A 19,930-nucleotide genomic window follows, 5' to 3' on the forward strand; every position below is an offset into this window, starting at 1 on the left:
CTGTTCGCTCATGATCTTGTCTAAAAAACTTCTGACTACATTATGTTTTGTATCGCGGGCGCGAAAGTGAGTTGAACAGAAACTCAGGAAGCTGCGAAGATGCCAAGCAAAAAGAAGAAATTCAATGCTCGATTTCCTCCGGTAAATTTGCCTTTTTACAAATATGCCCTAGTTAGCTGCATAAATTCATTTTCTAATTCTGTATCTCAAGGCTCGGATCAAGAAAATTATGCAAACAGACGAGGACGTTGGCAAGGTTGCAGCGGCAGTGCCGGTCATAATTTGTATCCTTCTTGTAAATAACATTTAATGAGCTCATGTTAGTTTCATTCTCGTATGCCTTCAGCAATACGAAAACGAAAAAACTAAATCTATGTAGAAGGGTATACCTATCCGTTACCCAAAATTGATATCATTTTAGTGATGTTGTGAACTTTGGAGAAGGTCGGACGAGATTGTTGTATGTTTATAATCAGTGTTATAATTCCCAAGAGCAGTTGTAATGATTAAGGGAAATCGAAAACCTTTTTACAGCAGAGTGTTTTTTAGAAAATCGAGCAATTTTTATTAATCCTTAACAGTTTTATTCTATAGCCAAAGCTCTCGAGATGTTTGTACAGTCACTTGTAGAAAGAGCGAGTGAATACACTAGAGCAAGAAATGCTAAAACTATGACCACATCGCATCTGTAAGTCATTCAATTTTTCCTTTTAGAACTATATTTTTCTTTCATAAGTACCGTCTTTGCTCGTCTTTGCTCGCTTGCCTTTGACGGTGTTGTTTTGGTTTAATTATTGAAATCTGACAGATGTAGGTCAAATAATTTCACGTTCTTAATACTAGTTAACATATATCAGTTAAATACATTTTTATTTGTTTAATAGCCTTAAATAAACTTTTACATGGACTTACTTATATGTTACAGCATCAGCATGATCTGTAATCTAACAGATATTTGTTTCGTAACCATGATTCAGATCCACTGATTTTTTTTTTGTCAATTACATTAATCATTAATACTATATTTCTTTTGTGTTGTGATAAGTAGGTGGCTTTTAATAGTTAAAACAAAAATGACAATTATCTAACAATTATCTTTAATATCTTACTTTTTTTTCAAATTTGATCTTCCAAATTGAGGTTGCAGCTTATCTTGCATTACAGCTTATATAGCAGCCTTTATGGAACCATCTGGTTCTAGAAGTGTGCTATCTTTTTAATTATTTCATTCTTGTTTACTTTCACAGAAAGAGATGTATCACATCAGAAAACCAGTTTGACTTTTTGAAAGACTTAGTAGCTAATGTTCCTGATCTTCCTTCAAATGAAGAAGAAAGAGATGGAGAACCCAAACCAAAAAGGTACACTAACCACCTGCTACAGGCACACAACAAATACCAGGGCTGGGTATAATCAAATATGACAAAAGATCTAGATCCATGGAGGTGTTAACCCTTAGACGTTACAAGCAAACTCATACCCCCACCATCGTACAAGGAGGGGGGGGAGGTGGGGGGTGGTGGATGGAACTCCCCAGAGTTTTCCTCCTATTAAGGCGCAGCGAAAAAATTTTGCACTGAGTAGAAACTCCATAGCGAACTTTACAAGATGGCATATTTTTTGTTGGCTGTGATGTCATATGACGTCAGGTGACATCATTATAGCCGCCATCATGGATTTCACCAGTTTCTTAGAAAGCCACAAAATAACGGAAATTGATGGAAAATCAAGCCAGAATGCTTATGGAATGCAAAAATAATTAACTGTCCAATTCTCTTTCAAGAAACTGAAAAAAAAATAAAGAAAAATGTTAAAAATGACATTTTTTGGCAGGACCTGCTTGTAATTATAACATTGCCATGGCAACATCAATTATCATGGGCACATGATTGACATATCAAAATTTGCGCAAGGGATGAATGAACAGCTACTCAAATTTTCAGCATTCTAGAGTAGATCTCTTTTCAAAATTTCCTGGTAAGTCCAAGGGTTAAAGCCCACTCTTCTAGTCATAAACACTTATTTCTATTTCTCAAACTGACAATATATTAATCTAACAGGTTATTTGATACAAACAGCTTTTTGTCGGCACAAAATGTTCTTTTATACTTCCAATTTCATCACAAATACCTTGCAATACACGACATATGTTAGGCTAGAGAACTTTGTAAAATGCACACTGTGATTGGCAAATAGGGCAATGTGTCAGTTTTGTCCAGGTGCCTGTATTATAAGCAGACTCTGAGAAACAAGGTCACCGTCAAAGGTTTTAAACAGAAGATTTTAAAGCAATGGAACAAACTCTGATGCTCATTGATCACGAAAAAACCTTAGGTCAATCAATGAGTCACCGGAAGAGAAACATAGTCAAGCATGACATGTAATTACGCTACTGTATTGCTAATCTTGAATCACATTAACCTCTAGAAAGTTTGCATTTTCTAACAGGGTAAAATTGGCACACAGTGGTTACAAATGAAAATGTATGGTGCACAGATAAGCAGTGACCTGCAGGATAATGTCCATAAAACGAAGTTAATTTTGTATGAGAGCATGTCACCTGGGTCACAGGGGGTGGGTCTTTTACAATGTTTTTTTCTTTTTGTTCTCTTTTTGTTAATGTTGTACAATATAAAGTGTAAAAACAAAGCATTTAAAACTTAATTTAAAGAGAAATAAAAGGCAAAAAAGAGAAAAAACTATAAGAGAGAGAAAAAGAGAACTTACATGTTGTTCAGATTGTCAGGGGCTAGGACCAAGTTCATTAGAGGTTACAAGAAAGACTTAATAGGATCCCATTTCTTTTGATTAAAAGTTTTGGCCTTGGTTTCTATTTCATAAAAATTAATGTGTTTCATATTTCATAATAGTCGTTAAATTTTGGTGGAAATTCTTTCTGCTTGTATAGGCAAATATAATACAGTTGAATCCCGATAACTCAAACCCTCAATAACTCGAACCTCCCTCCTACTCGAACCTTTTTAAATTTCCCTTTTGGTCATTTTCTTAATTATTTAACCCTCAATAACTTGAACTCCCGATAATTCGAACCTTTCTCGATTTCCCTTGAAGGTTCGAGTTATCAGGATTCAACTGTATTTTAATTAAGCAAGTAAGCAGTAGAAATTAATTTGAAGTTTGCATTTTGATCTATCTGGTTTTAAGCCCAACACTGTGCCAAGTTCTAAGAGTGTTTCTTTCTCAAAAAAACTGTCTGTAATAAAAGGGTGTCCGTATCCTTAGAGTGGAGTCCCACTGTGTTACAGTCTGTAGCACCAGGTTACATGGCAAGCATGCATGTAAATGTAAATAACATGACACCTTGTTGTTTGATCAGTCTGGAAGAATTGTCACTAAAGCTAATTGTGTAAGAAAAATGATCATTTGTATGTTGACTATGGGGCCTGAAGAAAAAAATTTTGATCATAATCACCGGGTATATTTGTACTGTTATTTGGAGAGTTGTTTTAGATATAATATATCCAACACAAGAGACAATGTTTTATTGGGATATCCAAACTCCAATAAAAGAGTTGAAATTACGATGCCCAGTAGAGTAATTTTGACAAAATTCGAGGTGTTTAACACAGTATCAAGTTTTTTACTTTATCTATGCTGCACGGTTATGATTTTTTTTGTTTTAACTTGATGAATATTATTATTAAATAAATGAGTTTTAGAAGACATATTTCATGATTTGAAGCTTTGGCATTTGTTTGTATTTAGAAAAAGAACACCAAAAGCTCCAGCACAGAACAAGGAGAGAAAGAAATCAGAAAAAAGAAAACCACAAACCATTGAAGTGTCTGATGAGTCTGAAGAACTGGAATCTGAGGTGATGTTCAGCTTTCTGTACCTTTATATCTTTCTCAACTGATTTCCACCAAGTATCTGAGGTGATGTTCAGCTTACTGTACCTTTATATCTTTCTCAACTGATTTCCACCAAGTATCTGAGGTGATGTTCAGCTTTCTGTACCTTTATATCTTTCTCAACTGATTTCCACCAAGTATCTGAGGTGATGTTCAGCTTTCTGTACCTTTATATCTTTCTCAACTGATTTCCACCAAGTATCTGAGGTGATGTTCAGCTTTCTGTACCTTTATATCTTTCTCAACTGATTTCCACCAAGTATCTGAGGTGATGTTCAGCTTTCTGTACCTTTATATCTTTCTCAACTGATTTCCACCAAGTATCTGAGGTGATGTTCAGCTTTCTGTACCTTTATATCTTTCTCAACTGATTTCCACCAAGTATCTGAGGTGATGTTCAGCTTTCTGTACCTTTATATCTTTCTCAACTGATTTCCACCAAGTATCTGAGGTGATGTTCAGCTTTCTGTACCTTTATATCTTTCTCAACTGATTTCCACCAAGTATCTGAGGTGATGTTCAGCTTTCTGTACCTTTATATCTTTCTCAACTGATTTCCACCAAGTATGTTTTGTAGGTAACCAAGCCCCTTGGTGACAAATTCTCTGTTATATGTTGTGGTTAAATTTATCGTTGGATTAAACTTTTTCAAACCACTTTGATTTGGTTTGAATGAATTTGAAACAATGAAAGATAAAAATCAAACAGGTTTGAAAAATTTTAAACCAAAGATAAATTTAAACCACTGCATATATAAACAAACAAATTCTTTAACCCAGTCAAAATAACTAACGGTAACAATAAAATGTATTGAAAATGGTAATCTTATAGGGGTGAATTAAGTTTGTTGTTAGTTTTCTCCTTACTCTAAGGGTTTTCTGGAGTCCTCCTCCTCAAAAATCGAAATTCCAATTCATTGAGATAATATCACCCTTTGTTATCAGCTGTTTGTATTCGTGTATGTTTGTTCACAACAATTTTGATTCTAAACATGGTGTAAAAATAGGTGAAGAAAATACGAAGCACTTGAAACATTTCACATGTAATGCTAGTATTATTTACTCCAAGTATTTTGCTAATTTATCAACCAGGAAGAAGATTCTTCATCCGAAGGAACAAGTAATCATAATAGCGTGACAGCGCCATCTGTACCATCCATAACACTAACAAGGCCCAGCATAGAACAGAGTCAGTCTGAGTAAGTGTTTGACTATTGTACTGGTAAACCACACGGAAATTATATAAAGCATTGCATTTTATTAACAAGTTGGAGAATTCTGAAAATGACAGCCTTCTGAAAGTTATGTTTAAGGTTGGGTCCTCTCCAGAAATTCCCAGGGGAAGCACCAAACAGCCAAATGTAACATGCATACAGAGATGGTTTGAAAGTAAGGACTACTACAAAACAGTTACATTTATACATAAACATACCTAAAGGAGACTAACAAAGATGATAGAACAAATCCGTGGTGCTGCATTCTATTGTTAACTGTAGCAAGGTAACAGACATACCAGCAGCTGACCCTTGTGTGTTTTATCTTCAGATGTGAATCTTCATCAACGGCTATGAATATTCCCAGGCTTAGTCAAATGTCAGGCATAATGGGCAACTCATTAGATGAGGATGATGATTACGACTCCTGAAAACCTTGAGAAGGCTATGAGTGGATTGAACATTTTACTTATCTTTTTAAAAGAATTCAGCCCGCCATAAGGGCGCGGTGTTAATGCTTTGGTACTTTGACAAAAGACTTTTAATGCACTGCATTTGACACAGAAGTCTTACATATCAGTCTGCAGTGGTTAATCTAGTCAACAAGTTCTGTTAACCTATAGTAACACAGACTTTGTATTATCTTGTAAGCTTCAGTGATCGTTATTTTTGATAAGCATTCCTTTTGCAAAAATTGTACTGTATTTGTTCTTTATTTACAGATAAAAGTCCTTTTTAGCCCTGAAACAAACCTTGAACTCAAAAGGAAACTTGCACCAATCATTTGTGCTATTACATGAAGCAAATGAGCAAACTCAATTTTCTAAGGAAAGCTTGTTTTTAAGAGTATTTTTGCACATGCCAAAATTTCTGTTGACCAGATTTAATTACCGGTAAGCAGAGTGGTGATGTTTGGGCAGTGACCTTAGCAGTGATAGAAATTTTAATCACTGGTCTAACAATTGTTTTTCCCTAGTAATCTATTTCTTTATTGGCTTTGAAAAAATTTGAGGAGACATTTGATGGTTTTGCATTACTTTGCTTAGTGATTGGTTTAAAAATTTTGCGCCACTTTATTAGACAATTTATTAGACTCGCTTACGCACGTTTTCCCGCACTTCGTACCTGCGATAAAACATATGTATTTGCTTCGAGTCTTGATTGGTTCACTGGATTTTCTGTGTCCTTTGTGATTGGCCAGAGTATATTTTACTTTGCTTTTGATTTTACGTCACTCAGTGCTCTAATTCACCCGTCCCGATTGAAGATACTTATTATTTGAATCTGAACCTGAACTTCGTGTGGTACAGACTTGTACACTGGATTTTTTGAAAAGTTGACACAATATTCAGTATAATAGAATGAACAGATGACAGTGGTAGTTGTCGGTAAGGAGCGGTTCAGATGGTGAATAGTAAGCTTGACCCGATTACCGTTCTTTTTTGTGTTGTATGATGTGAACTGGTTGCTGTCATTACTAATGGACTGCATTATCAGCTTTGTTCGTTTTTTTACAATATTATGTCAGCCCTGGGTGCTTTTATTGTACTGGAAATAAATTTGTACCAGATTTCTTTTACAAGACTAGTGTACGGATTGTTTGAAAGAGCCACGTTAAAAAAACGAAATTGATTTTTAACAGACGCTAAGTCATCGACCAGGAGTGTGACCGAAAACATAACAACAAGTGTTTTTGCTTCTCTAGCTTTGCTAGAGGGGATGAATTCAAGGATGTTCATTGAGTGTCCGGTGAGAGCGAAGTGGTCTTAAATGACGGTGGATTGGTGGCGATATCGACGACATATTTCTTCTCTGGATCCGCGGCGAACAAAAACTGGTCGAGTTTAGCACGTACCTAAATGGTTTACACCCTACTATCAAGTGTACTAGCTCCTATTCAACTACTGAAATCCCTTTCTTAGATTACCCTCACGGAAACTTAGAAACTGATCTTCACATCAAACTTAAGGACACACACTAGTATCTTCTAAAGTCATCCTGCCACCCCTCCCGCACTAAGCAGTCAATCCTATATAGCATGGCTATAAAATACTTGGTATTTTGTGGTACAGGGGTTTATTTTGAGAATGGGACGAAGCACTTCCGAAATTTCTTGCACAAGAAAAGTCGGAGAAAAACTCAGAGACTCTAAAGGATACCGGGAAATGCTAGTGCAGAATTGCAATGGAGCCGATCCCATCATCAATAAAAGCATGATCTTTCACTTTCACTGAGGCATAGGTACATTAGCTGTGTTTTTCTTTGCAACCGTAACACGATACTTTCGTTCGTTTATTACATGATACTCTTTTTTCTTTGAAAGCTCTGTAACATGATACTTTTGTTTGTTTGTTTTTTTCGCAAACACGGTGACATCTATGGTAGTTGTTTTACTTTCAGAACTAAAATCGATTAATTGATCAAAGAATGGTTTAATTTTCAGTTTATGAAATGTTAGTTCCCTTTTTCTAGGAAAACAGCGCTGCCAAACGAAGAATTATTTGACATGAACTGTTATAACGCCTTAAAAGTCAAATTTAATTCATTTGTGGTTTAACTTGGCTTCATGGAGTCTGCAATAATCCTACCGCACACAGCGAAAAGAACGCGACGTAAGGCTAAGAAGTAAGATACAAAAGTCTCAAACAATTCTTTAAAGGCAAGTGAGGAATTTATCACCAAATCTCACAATAACACACAATCAACATTAGGTAATTAATTTTTATTTATCTGGCTTACAGTTTATGGTAATTTAGGAACAAAAGATCTCAAATTCAGCGATTAATGGGGCATTTTTCGATCGTTTGAGTCAAACCGAGAACGACCTAACGAGGCCATCGCTTGGTCTGCCTGTGGTTGTACTATTCAATCAACGAAAGACAAGGCAGGGTTGGACTATCTTCGCTGTGTGTGTATTTCTTTTAGTCCAGGCATTTTGTAATCAGACCTGCTACTAATTGCAACAGAAGCTTTCTCAACGAAAACTGGTTAGAAATAACCAATACAATAACATACTAAACGTCTCTAAAGATTCAAGCGTGGGAACACCTCCAAATACGATCAACGTCTAACTCGCTTTCCTCTGCAACATGCAAACGAGGCTATAAACAGGAAGTTGCTGTTTACGGCTGTTTTATTGGTATAAATCATGCCTTTTCTTTAAAAATAAGAACATACTCTTAATACAATGTTTCCAGGGTCTTAATCTTAAAATAAATACCATAAAAGAGCAATTTTAAAATGCTGAGTTATTCAAAAGTTTACAGTGGCCAAGACACGTTTATCACTTATCTTCACGCTAGAGATAGAGTCGTTCTTGAACTGTAATTTACACAGTCATGCTATTCAAGTAAGTCTTCCGAATCTTCACTGTCGTATTCCATGGCGTTGGTAAAGTTAGTGCACGCGGACCCTTTGCACCGACCGCAGGATGGAGGACACTGCATACCATTCTTACGGCAGAAGCACCTCATAGTGCGGCAGTCAGACAAACAGTTGCATCGGATTAACTGTAGAAGCGAGTCTGGCGCAGGCGGCAGGTCCGTCGCAACAGGAACCAATTGATCGCCAATTACTTTCTTCATCCTGGGGACGACCAACTTTCCTCTTTTTGACAGCCAGTTGCTTATCCACTTCATAAACTTTAGGTAATTTCCTCTTTGTGCGGAAGTTTACACTTACTTTTAAAAGCCTAGCTCTTATCGTATCAGACCACTTGTCCCCTCTCTCTGAACAAATTTTCAATATCGTGTCTTTCGTGTCAATTGTTGTCACCCTGAACGCTTCCCCCAGTCTTTTTCTCTGTCTCTGTTCCCCGAACTCAACGTTGGTGCCACAAAAAAAAACAGTCAGTTTTGAATGAGAAATATTGTTCTACTTGGCGAGTTAGAGAGCGACGATTACTAGTTGTTCCAGACGTAAGAATTTTCTTGGCTCGCTTGATGTTACTTGGCAGACAATATTCTCGCCGGCAGTTCTGATGAGCCTGCTGCCCAGGAACCGTAGTGATGAAATCATTTTGCTCTGTTCTCGCCCAATTTATTCCCGCGCTTCCCTTTTCTCTTTCTGTGTCATCCATAGTTGAGAATCTTGTTTTCTGAAATTACAGGCAGATGGGAACGTGTAAAAGACATCAAGACAACGCTTTTTTGCCCAAAACATATCTCAATTCTAATTACAGCTTTGTGGTACACGGAAACGTCTGGGTTGATTGCGTAAATGTGACTTAAATTGGCTTTCTTCAATTTTTGATAAAGTTTGGTTCTATTCTTGCCAAATTAAGTCTTCAGTGAAAATAAGTTTTAGGCAAATTGTTTTGTGCTCAAAACGCTTTTATTAGAAAAGTTTTTCATTCAGAGATTTCTAAGTAATTTGAAAAAGATAAAGCACGAAGCGCGAAGCGATGAATGGAATATCAGTTTTTCGTGCACTGAGTTGAAACTCAATTTGGGATTCAGTACTCCGGCAACAATGAATTTTTTTTAACTGCATAACTTAGCACATAACATCCATGTTTATTTTAGCTTAAAAACTTCTATTTTATATTTTATCTTTGCTAGCGGAAAAGAGATTCCTACGCTAAATACCTCAAACGGATAAGACGGATAAGAGCGCAGACGCTTTCTACAAGCTTTGTGATGATTTAAGAATCTTATTAAAACAATTATCTGATCTAATCTACATGTAATTGGACTTACCCATCAGGAAAACACAAAAAAGCTTTCTTTCTCTGTTAGCCAATGCTGCCCGTGGCATTAAACTCAAGCGACACAGCAGATAGTACAGACAGCCTCGTTTCCATGCTGCATTATACAGGGTTCTAATAAAACTCGTTTTTAGAAACCTTCCCCGGCTCAGATTTTCAGAGACTTTTGATATGTTATGGAGGACATGTTCCTGGACCAAAAGGCGTTAAAAAACCTTCTGTTGCAATTAGTAACAGGTTGACCTATTTTAGGCGATAAAATGCCTGGACTATTTCCCGTGAAGTGTCTATGGTTGATTGCTCAATTCCCAGTCTTAAGGTGGCTTAATACAGTTTTGAGGGGGTAAGTGAGCCCAACTTTTAACTCTTTTTAAAAATATTCAGGAATGTTCTTTCTTTCTCTTATTACTGTTTTTTAAAGCATATAGCCATCAAATGCGACATTTGAAAAATAAAAATGCTAATAAACAATCAATAAAGAGCCAAAATGAATGGCCGAGTGCTTAGCAGGGGACTGGGCACTAGTTGTTTTACTCCAAATCTACCCGTATGACCCCACCTCAAAATTTCAGAAATTACAAATTGGCTTTGATTAAACATTCATCCAAAATAAAATAAAAATCTGTAAGAATTTGAGCTATTTTTTAAAGGGGCAAAATATCACATTTTCCTATTTGGGAAAAATCTGTCTTACAGATTTTTATTTTATCCTGCATGAATGTTGAATCAAAACCAATGGTCAAATGTCGCATATGATGGCTATATGCTTTAAGAAACAGTAATAAGAGAAAGAAAGAACATTCCTAAATATTTTTAAAAAGAGTTAAAAGTTGGGCTCACTTACCCCCTCAAAACTGTATTAAGCCACCTTAAACTGGCGATAGGTAATCAGCTGGTTGTTTCTGTCAGTATAGTCTCCCTCGCAGCCGTTCTTAGTGTCGTCACGCAAAATTCCTCCCCACTATTTCTGTCAGTACGGCGATTGTTGAAAACACTATATGACTGTTACACCACATGGTTCACTCGATGAGGTGATCTTTATTTGTTCGGTGCTTCCTTCTTGGTAATTCTACAGCCGACCGAGCCGACTCTACTTCATTGCTGAAGCTTCAAGTGATCTAAAGAAAAATTCCGTAAGATGGAGCAAACACAGGCAAAATTTCAGTATACAAAGGCGATAGTTTGTGCCGTACCTTCCTCACTCCCTGCCGCTGCACTAAGACAAAATGAGTCTTCAGAACCGGTGGACTTCAAAAAAGCTGTTCAGCAACACTGTGAATACGTTCGTGCTTTGAAAAATCTTGGACTACAGGTAACGGAGCTTCCCGCAGACGAACAGCATCCAGATTGTGTTTTTGTTGAAGACGTGAGTGTAGTTTGTGATGGGGTCGCCTTAGTTGCCCGGCTGGGTCATCCAACAAGGCAAGGAGAATCAGCTAGAATGAAGACAACGCTACAAACACTTGGATTGAGCGTGGTTGAAATGAAAGAACCAGCTGCTTTAGACGGTGGGGATGTTCTTTTTACGGGGAAAGAATTTTTCGTTGGGCTGTCCAAGAGATCAAATCAAGCAGGACTAGACACGTTAGCTAAAACATTCCCCAGTTACCCTGTGACGGGGATTTCAGTGCCCAACCATCTTCACCTCAAGTCTATGATGACGATGGCAGGTCATGACATCATTGTTGTTGGAGGAAGTGATGAGGCTCAAAATGGTTGGATTGAACTCGAGAAAAAGGCGAAGTTTCAATACAAAAAGCTTGTTGTTCCTGATGACACCGCAGCTAATTGTCTTTTTGTCAATGGTACATTGATACACTTGCCTCCATCTGAGATTCCTGACAGCTATGAGGTGTTTAATCAAATTTCTGGTCCAAAAATGGAACTCGAAAATTCTGAATTTAGTAAAGTTGATGGTTGCCTTACTTGCCGGTCTATATTCATATGAAATTCTGATAAGTAACTAAACAAAACAATTTAAGCAAAAATGATATTTTAGGAGTACCGTATTTATTCGATTGGACCTTGAGGGTGGGCGCTTATTCGAGGCTGGGCGCTTATTTAATTTTCACCATCTTTAGCAATCAGTACGTTTATTTGCAAGAAAACAATGTATAATAACTAAACGCAAAGGTGTACGAAAGCTGAATTTTAGATGTTCAATGAAAGCTTCAGTAAAACAAAATGAAAAAAACTCGGTCTTCGGGATAGTCTCTTAGTAGTACTTAGTTAATTTTAATCTCAACTTCAACAATATATAAAATTCCTCTTGTGCCCTCATTTTAGGGGGGTGGGTGTGGGCGCTTATTCGAGGCTGGGCGCTAATTAACTTTTCCTACCTAGAGGGTGGGCGCTTATTCGAGGTGGGCGCTTATTCGAGGTTGGGCGCTTAATCGAATAAATACGGTACCCATGAGATAAACATTCAATGATAGGTAAAAAAGAAACCTTGCCACTTTCTTATAATGTCAATCAAAGCCAGTAAAGGTAGAGTACGAAGCAAATGTAAGTGTAAAAGGTAAACAGTTTTTGTGAGAAATGTAACTGACATGCAGAAAACAAGTAAAGTTATTAAAAAAAACAATCTCTGAACTAATTATTATACCTAATCGTACCTTTTTGGTACGCTTCAGTAGCATATCAGGCGAGTTTGGTCGAGCCAAAATACCCATGGGGAGACCAAACGAGCCTGATATGCAGCCGAAGCGTACCAAAAAGGTACGATTAGGTATTTACCGTACCCAAATTCAGCCAAAAATCTGGTTATATTTTTCGCTTTGTTGAAGCCATGCTTGCAAGGTACGTACTGCAAATTGTGTTGACTTGGTCTTTAACACTTTTACCAAGTTCTTCTTCTGCCTTTTTTCCACTCGTTTTTTTAGAGTTTTATTCTCTAAACTTTCAAAATCAAAATTAAGCAAAAAATGTGGAAATTCCGACTCCATTTTTTTCAGTCTGAATGTCTCAGTACTCGTTGGCAAACATCGTGCAAATTGGCGAGCGCGCTCAAATTTAGTTTTGGCGGGAAAGTTTTTCTCTTATTACGACTGCTAAATTTAAATTACGAAGTTCTGTTTTATTGGTAAAACCTCTTCAATTCATTGTACAGTAACACTACTTAACTTCAAAGTGACCGTGATATGGTGGCATATCAGGTCAGTGACTTGATATCGTAGGATATCAGGACAGTAGATCGCGCTTCTGATTGGCTACTTGCGAATTTGGGTACGGTAATTATTGTTATTAGACCAGACAATATACCGTAAAATTCCGGAGCCCCCCTGATTATTGGCCCATCTAGGATTCATTAATAAGTTTCCATGACCAACAGATTTGTCACTTTCAAACATTCCAGGAGTCTTGCCAATCGTAAATTATCGATCATAGAGCAGTTTTCAATTGAGTGTCGTAAAACCAAAACCAAAACCAAAACCAAAGTGATTACTCTGACCAATCACAAACGACACAGACAATCCAGGGAACCAATCAAAACTCGAAGCAAATACATGTAGTTGGCACGAAGCGCGGGAAAACGTGCGCGAGCGAGTCGTGATTGGTTTTACTCCTGATTGGCCAAGAAAGTGGCGCGAAATTTTTAAACCAATCACTAAGCGTAGTGAACGCAAAACCAAAGCAAACGCAAAGTACTTTCGACACTCAAGTGAAAACCGCTCTAATGGTGTTAAAATAAAAATAAATTCAGTCTGGTAAAGCATACTTTTCTTTCATAGCATAACATTGTAGTATTTTCTTTGAGTCAATTGCTTCAAAATCGAACATTTCATTTTCATGCTGAACAATTTAAATAAAGGTCAAAGGATGAGTATATTTTTCATTAGTAACTGAAAACATCACATGACTTGAAGTCTGACCGAGTGGAGGTTTGGGGCAGGTCACTGACAAAACGAAAAAAAACAAACAAAAAATAAACAATGTGCAGATCATGAACCATGCAGCATGGTTAAAAGACAGATGTCAAGGTAGATTTTAGGTACCAGTAGCATAAATATTCACAATAGCAATTAGTGAAGACATTTGAATGATTTTATTGGAGAGCCATGACACAAATGATGGGATGCATGAACCCTTGTGTTTGCTTGTCAGTTTTTCCTCTGGAATTGTTCAAATCTATTCTTCCCTAGCAAGCGTAGTACCTGTGACTAAAAATGGATGGAATAGCAATAATAACTTATTGCTATTATTTTATTGGTTTCAAAACCAGGACCAAAGTTTTTGATCATAGAAAACCATATGGTGTCTGTGGTCTCAAGATCTTGCATAAGATTGGTCACAAACATTCCAGACATATTTCACACCTTCATTACTTTCGCAGTAAGTACTTCTGCTTCATTTTATTATTATATACAGTAGCAATAAGTACTGCCTGTAATAAGCTAAATGCCCATAATATTACTTAGAAATTGTTGCAATATTTTTATTATTTTACCCAGCTCTTTCCACCTCTCACCTTCTCATCTCCCTTTATCCCAGGTTCCCAGCCAACTCCCCACTGATATTCAAGTAGCAGTAGTAATCATAGGCCTCGGAGCAGGGGGTGGGGGGGGGGGGGACAGCCCCCCAAATTCCCCCCCCCCCCGCACATTTCAGTGCCAAATATATCGCTAATGTAGTGTATTAGTTACCTTAGCAACATAGTTATTATATACTGATATTGTGAAACATTGTAATAGTACTGCATGATGTGAAACTACTTGTCCTATGTGAAAGTAGAATTGTACCAGATATATAGAATGATTATAATGAATAAAGATCAGATTGGGAATGTGACATGAAGGAGTACTTCTCTGTCTCCCTAATTAATGTCGACAACACAACACACTGGCGACGAGGATACAGTAATCCAACGTGCAGAAAGCGCACAAGAAACTGAAGAAACAGAACAAAATACCGACCAGTCAGCTGACGACCAGAATTCAGCAGCAACCGAACAAAACGAGCCAGAACCGGCTGAAACACACGAAGCACCAGACGAAGCAGAAATGGAGCGTTCTCTACCAGCGCCCACACCCTTCAACGCGGATGCTTCAGACCTGTACAGTGAATGGAGGCATTGGGTCAGTGCGTTTGACATTTACTCAATCGCATCAGGTCTCTCCAAGAAAGCGGACGAGGTCCAGAGAGCCACACTACTGCATTGCCTTGGCCCGGCAGTACAGCGCATCTTCAACACGCTCCCAGGCGAGCACAAGTCCTTTGCTGACGTGAAAACTGCCCTTAACGGCTATTTCGCGCCAAAGCGAAACGTTGTAGCAGAACGCTACAAATTCCGGTCTCGAGGACAGAGGGCAGACGAGCCCATTGATACGTACTTGACGAGTCTCCGAGAGCTTGCGAAATCCTGCGAATTCGGAACATTGGAGGAAGAGATGATCCGTGATCAAATAGTGGAAAAGTGCGCCTCCAAATCCCTACGACAAAAGTTGTTGCAGCAAGAGACTCTCGACCTGGCCAGAACCATAAAGCTTGCTAGAAGTGAGGAAAATGCAGCTCAAGACTCACTCCTAATATCAAGCGGAACGAAGGAGAACCCTATCCAGATCGACCGCGTCCAAGACAAGCCGAAAGCAGAGAAAGAACAAGCAAAATCCGTGTACGCCTGCTACAGGTGCGGCGGGAAAGATGGCCACAGCGCGAACGAATGTGGAGCAATCAACTCCAGATGCAACGCCTGCAAGAAGATGGGACATCTGCAGAAAGTTTGTATTTCCACTGGTGCTAGACCAAAAGATTCCAAACCCAACCAGAACCGACAGCGGCAGAGGTTTCCAAAGAAGCGCTCTCACAAAGTTCGCAGTTTAAAAACTTGGCTTGATGAAAGCTCTGGTGATGATCAGAACGAGCCAGTACTGTCGTTCAACAATGCCGACAGCTCCATTACAGTCAGGGTAAATGGCCAGAGAACCAAAATGATCGTTGACACAGGCTGTAAGTACAACATCATTTCCTCAACATTGTACAGAACGCAATTTAAGAACTTTGAACTGTGTCCAACAGAAAAGCGCTTTACAGCGTATGGACAGCAAGAAGCATTACAATGTAAAGGGTATTTTAATGCTAGTATAAGAACGAATAACAATGTCATTAATGCGAAAGTCTACGTAATAGCGGGTAACGCTGAATCACTTTTAGGACGAGATTCTAGTTTTAAGTTGAACGTACTTACGCAAGTGAATTCAGTCGACCAAACTAGCAACAGTGAGCTGGACTCACTCCTTAAGGAATACCCCGATATTTTTGAGGGATTAGGAAGGGTAAATAACTTTGAACATAAGATTGCTATTGACCCAGAGGTCAAACCTGTCAGTCAACACCTTAGAAGAATACCTGTCTCTCAAATTGAAGCAGTCAATAATGAGCTTGACAGAATGTTAGAACAAGATGTCATTGAAGAAGTCAACGAGCCAAGTCCCTGGGTATCCAACCTAGTTATAGTTCCTAAAAAGTCAGGGGATTTAAGGGTATGTTGTGATTTGCGTGAAGTTAATAAGGCAGTTATTAGAGAGCGCTATGTTTTACCAAAAGTTGACGATACATTGCATGCTCTGCGCGGCTCTAAGTATTTTGCGAAGATCGACGCAAAGAGTGGTTTCTTTCAGCTGCCGTTAGCTGAAGAGTCGCGGTATATTACTACGTTTATCACGCCTCGAGGTTGTTACCGTTTTAAGCGCACTCCCTTCGGACTTAGTGATGCGAGCGAAGCTTTTCAGAAAATGATGGAAAAGATCTTGTTTGGCGTCGAAGGTGTGCGAATTTCGATTGACGACGTAGTTATTCACGCTCCGACCATGGCAGAACTTGCAGAACGCCTCCGGCAAGTTTTTGAGCGATGTCGCCAATTCAACCTCAAACTCAACAAAAGTAAGTGTGAGTTCGGCGTTCGACAAATTTCTATTTTAGGCCACGTGGTGTCCGCTAATGGAATCGAGCCCGACCCGACAAAAACGGAAGCCATCAAAGCAACACCTCCACCGGAAAACGTGTCCGACCTTCGATCTTTTCTCGGCACGTGTGGTTATGCTGCTAAGTTTATTCCAAATTATGCGAATATTGTTGAACCTCTCAGAAAGCTAACGCGCAAGGAACAGAAATGGTTCTGGGGAGAGGAGCAGACTAAGGCATTCGAAGCCTTAAAGGAATCACTGTCTTGTGAACCAGTCTTGGCGTGTTTCCATTTAGATGCTCCCACTTTTGTGGTCACTGATGCCAGTCCAGTTGGCTTAGGTGCCATTTTACTACAAGACCAGGGCACTGGTCAGCGCAAACCTATAGCATATATAAGTCGATCGCTTTCGCCAACGGAACGAAGGTACTCTCAAATTGAGCGCGAAGCGCTAGGTTGCGTTTGGGCCGTGGAACGCTTGCACAATTATTTGTTTGGTGTAAAGTTTACTTTACTGACCGATAACAAGCCGCTTTCAAGCATGTTCGATCCGCATTCAAGCAAGGTTTTACCGCCCAGGATTCAACGCTTGGCATGGCGATTGCACCAATATGATTTTCGAATTGCGCATATTTCGGGAAGTGCTAACACAGCAGACTCGCTGTCGCGTTTACCTTCCAAGAGCGATGATCGCACGGACAGTGGTTTTGTTTGCGAAGATTATGTGCGTTTTGTTTACACTTCAAATTTGTCAGATTTGCAAGCTGTCACTCTTTCAGAAATGAAATCGGAAACAAGCAGGGATGGCACGCTGAGCAAATTACTAGCAGCAATTCAAAGCGGAAAATGGCCAAGAGACCAGTCTCTCAAAGCGTACAATGGAATTAGAGAAGAATTGTCTGTTTACGAAGGAGTTATTCTCCGAGGGAATCGCATTGTCGTTCCTCAGTCGTTGCGAAAGCAAATTCTAAAGTTAGCACATGAGACGCATCAGGGCATCGTCAAAACAAAACTATTCCTTCGAGCGCGTTTCTTTTGGCCCGGCATGGATCAAGCAGTTGAAGCTAAGATTAAGGGTTGCAGTGCTTGTGTTTTGAACCAGCCGCTGAATAAGTACACGCCACTCCAACCGACACCTCTACCTCGTGGTCCTTGGGTCAAAGGAGCAGTGGATCTCGTTGGACCTATTGATGGTAAGTACATCCTGACGTTCGTGGACTACTATTCTTCGTACCCGGAAGCGTGCGTCCTCAAAGAAATAACTTCTCGCGAGGTTATCAAAGCGCTTACCGATATTTTCTCCAGATTTGGATTTCCAGAAGAAATTGTGTCTGACAACGGCAAGCAGTTCACGAGCGCAGAGTTCGAAGCGTTTCTAAAATCGTGTGGAATCAAGCATATTCGCGTGTCACCATATTATGCGCGTAGCAACGGAAAGCTGGAAAGATTCCACCGTTATCTCAAGAAGAATTTCCGAGCGGCAATTACAGAAGGTAAGTCCTGGCAAGAAGAATTGCCTAAAATTCTTATGCTCTATAGAGCAAGTCCGCATCCGGTGAGTGGGAAATCGCCCGCCATGCTGTTGTTCAATCACGAACTTCGCATGAAAGTACCTCACATTGAATTTAATGTGAGCACAGCACTCGATCAGGAACATCGCGCAAAATGCGACTCTTATCAAGCGCGTTTGAAAAATTATCACGACGCTAAGCAGCACGCAGCTCCGCATGCTTTTAACATCGGTGACATTGTATACTGTGCAAACATGAAGCCAAACAAATTGGATTCGAAGTTTTCTCCGGCTAAGCACGTAATCATTAAGTCACAAGGGAGAGACACGTTCAGCGTCGTCAACGTTTCTACCGGTGCCACTCTAGTTCGCAATGCAAAATACTTAAAGCGCGCGCCAACTTGCGAAAGTGAAACTGATAGTAACGACGTATTAGGAAACGAAGGGATAGAAAATCCTGAAGCTTGTACAAACAGTGAACCTTCCGTTCCTGTTGAAGAGCAAGCCACTCAGGATAGTCAAAATGAAGGGACCGTTTCAACTAGGTCAGGACGTGTAGTCAAGTCCACTAAGGACGACAATTTTGTTTATTATTGAGCTTATTTGATCAAGTCTATGATTTCAATAAGTGTTTCTTTACTGAGTATTTGATTATTGTTTTTGAACGTTCCTGGGGAAGGATGTAGTGTATTAGTTACCTTAGCAACATAGTTATTATATACTGATATTGTGAAACATTGTAATAGTACTGCATGATGTGAAACTACTTGTCCTATGTGAAAGTAGAATTGTACCAGATATATAGAATGATTATAATGAATAAAGATCAGATTGGAAATGTGACATGAAGGAGTACTTCTCTGTCTCCCTAATTAATGTCGACAACACAACAGCTAATGAAGATAAATTTAAGTTGGTTTGTCAAGACACAAATCATTTCCTCAAGGTCGTGCTTGGCAGGATATGGTGTAGAACTTTCAACAAAACTCCTTTCCCAAAAAGGTACTAGAAGAGGTCCACAACCTGATTGTATTTGACAGGCATCAGCGACTTTAGAGTGTACATTTTCTGCCCTTTGACATCAAAAGAACAACCCAAAAAGCATCATGAAGCAGGATCGTCTGAACTGCCTAGTTCTGCATTGTCACAAATCAATTACAGACACAGCGGACACTGTTAAAGACATTTTGGGAAATTTGAGTGGGGGTTATGTGCTTGGCATGGAGTATGATGCCCCCCCCCCCCCCCACATTTCAAACCGCTTGGCCACCTCTGGTAATACAGATGTAAGATGCTTGATGTTTGGCAAAGTGTGCTTTACAGCTGAAAGCATTAGCATCTTTGCAGCACAGGAGCTTTCTACTTTCTAAACTGTAATGGTACATTATTTACACTTTATTTTCAAAATATTAGCCATGATTTCTTAAGATTGCCATTAGGCGGTAAGAAGTCAATGTAAAACAAATAAATACACCATATTTGACTGTTTAACATATAATACACATAGATATTTTGCAAGTTGTGTGAAAAAATACAAGCAATGAGCAAAATGTCAGCTTGTATTATATGTTAAACCATCCAATAAGGGATTTATTACTTCGCCTTTTTCACTTAGTTTGGGTACATATTCCATAAGTTTGTCTGTCCCTATTTTTGCCCTGTTCTACTGTGAAATTACATGGCATATTTTGTGCGCTCTTTTGCCCCAATAGGGTAAAATGGTGCGATA

At 38.9% G+C, this 19,930-nt stretch overlaps 2 protein-coding genes across 2 annotated transcripts; both read left to right on the top strand.

Annotated features, from left to right (window-relative positions):
- The first annotated feature begins 37 nt into the window (after nucleotides 1–37).
- Nucleotides 38–6,234, top strand: LOC144636649 (uncharacterized). The gene is made up of 7 exons (XM_078495837.1): nucleotides 38–141; nucleotides 212–284; nucleotides 595–688; nucleotides 1,248–1,361; nucleotides 3,727–3,835; nucleotides 4,964–5,070; nucleotides 5,417–6,234. The coding sequence occupies exons 1-7, from the start codon at nucleotides 100–102 to the stop codon at nucleotides 5,514–5,516; spliced, it is 639 nt and encodes a 212-aa protein (XP_078351963.1). The 5' UTR covers nucleotides 38–99; the 3' UTR covers nucleotides 5,517–6,234.
- Nucleotides 6,235–10,763: 4,529 nt separating this feature from the next.
- On the top strand, nucleotides 10,764–12,360 carry LOC144635136 (N(G),N(G)-dimethylarginine dimethylaminohydrolase 1-like). Its single transcript, XM_078494202.1, has one exon. The coding sequence runs from the start codon at nucleotides 10,929–10,931 to the stop codon at nucleotides 11,736–11,738; it is 810 nt and encodes a 269-aa protein (XP_078350328.1). The 5' UTR covers nucleotides 10,764–10,928; the 3' UTR covers nucleotides 11,739–12,360.
- The last annotated feature ends 7,570 nt before the right edge of the window (nucleotides 12,361–19,930 follow it).

Source organism: Oculina patagonica, chromosome 13 (genome assembly GCF_052425735.1).
Source record: "Oculina patagonica isolate OP01 chromosome 13, crgOcupat, whole genome shotgun sequence".
NCBI classification, from domain to species: domain Eukaryota; kingdom Metazoa; phylum Cnidaria; class Anthozoa; order Scleractinia; family Oculinidae; genus Oculina; species Oculina patagonica.

Bases quoted from the DNA above. Each gene is read 5' to 3' on its own strand.
- LOC144635136 (XM_078494202.1), top strand. From the start codon at position 10,929: ATGGAGCAAACACAGGCAAAATTTCAGTATACAAAGGCGATAGTTTGT.
- LOC144636649 (XM_078495837.1), top strand. From the start codon at position 100: ATGCCAAGCAAAAAGAAGAAATTCAATGCTCGATTTCCTCCG. The intron at 1,362-3,726 runs GTACACTAACCA...GTTTGTATTTAG, and splicing joins GGAGAACCCAAACCAAAAAG to AAAAAGAACACCAAAAGCTC. The intron at 5,071-5,416 runs GTAAGTGTTTGA...TTTTATCTTCAG, and splicing joins ATAGAACAGAGTCAGTCTGA to ATGTGAATCTTCATCAACGG.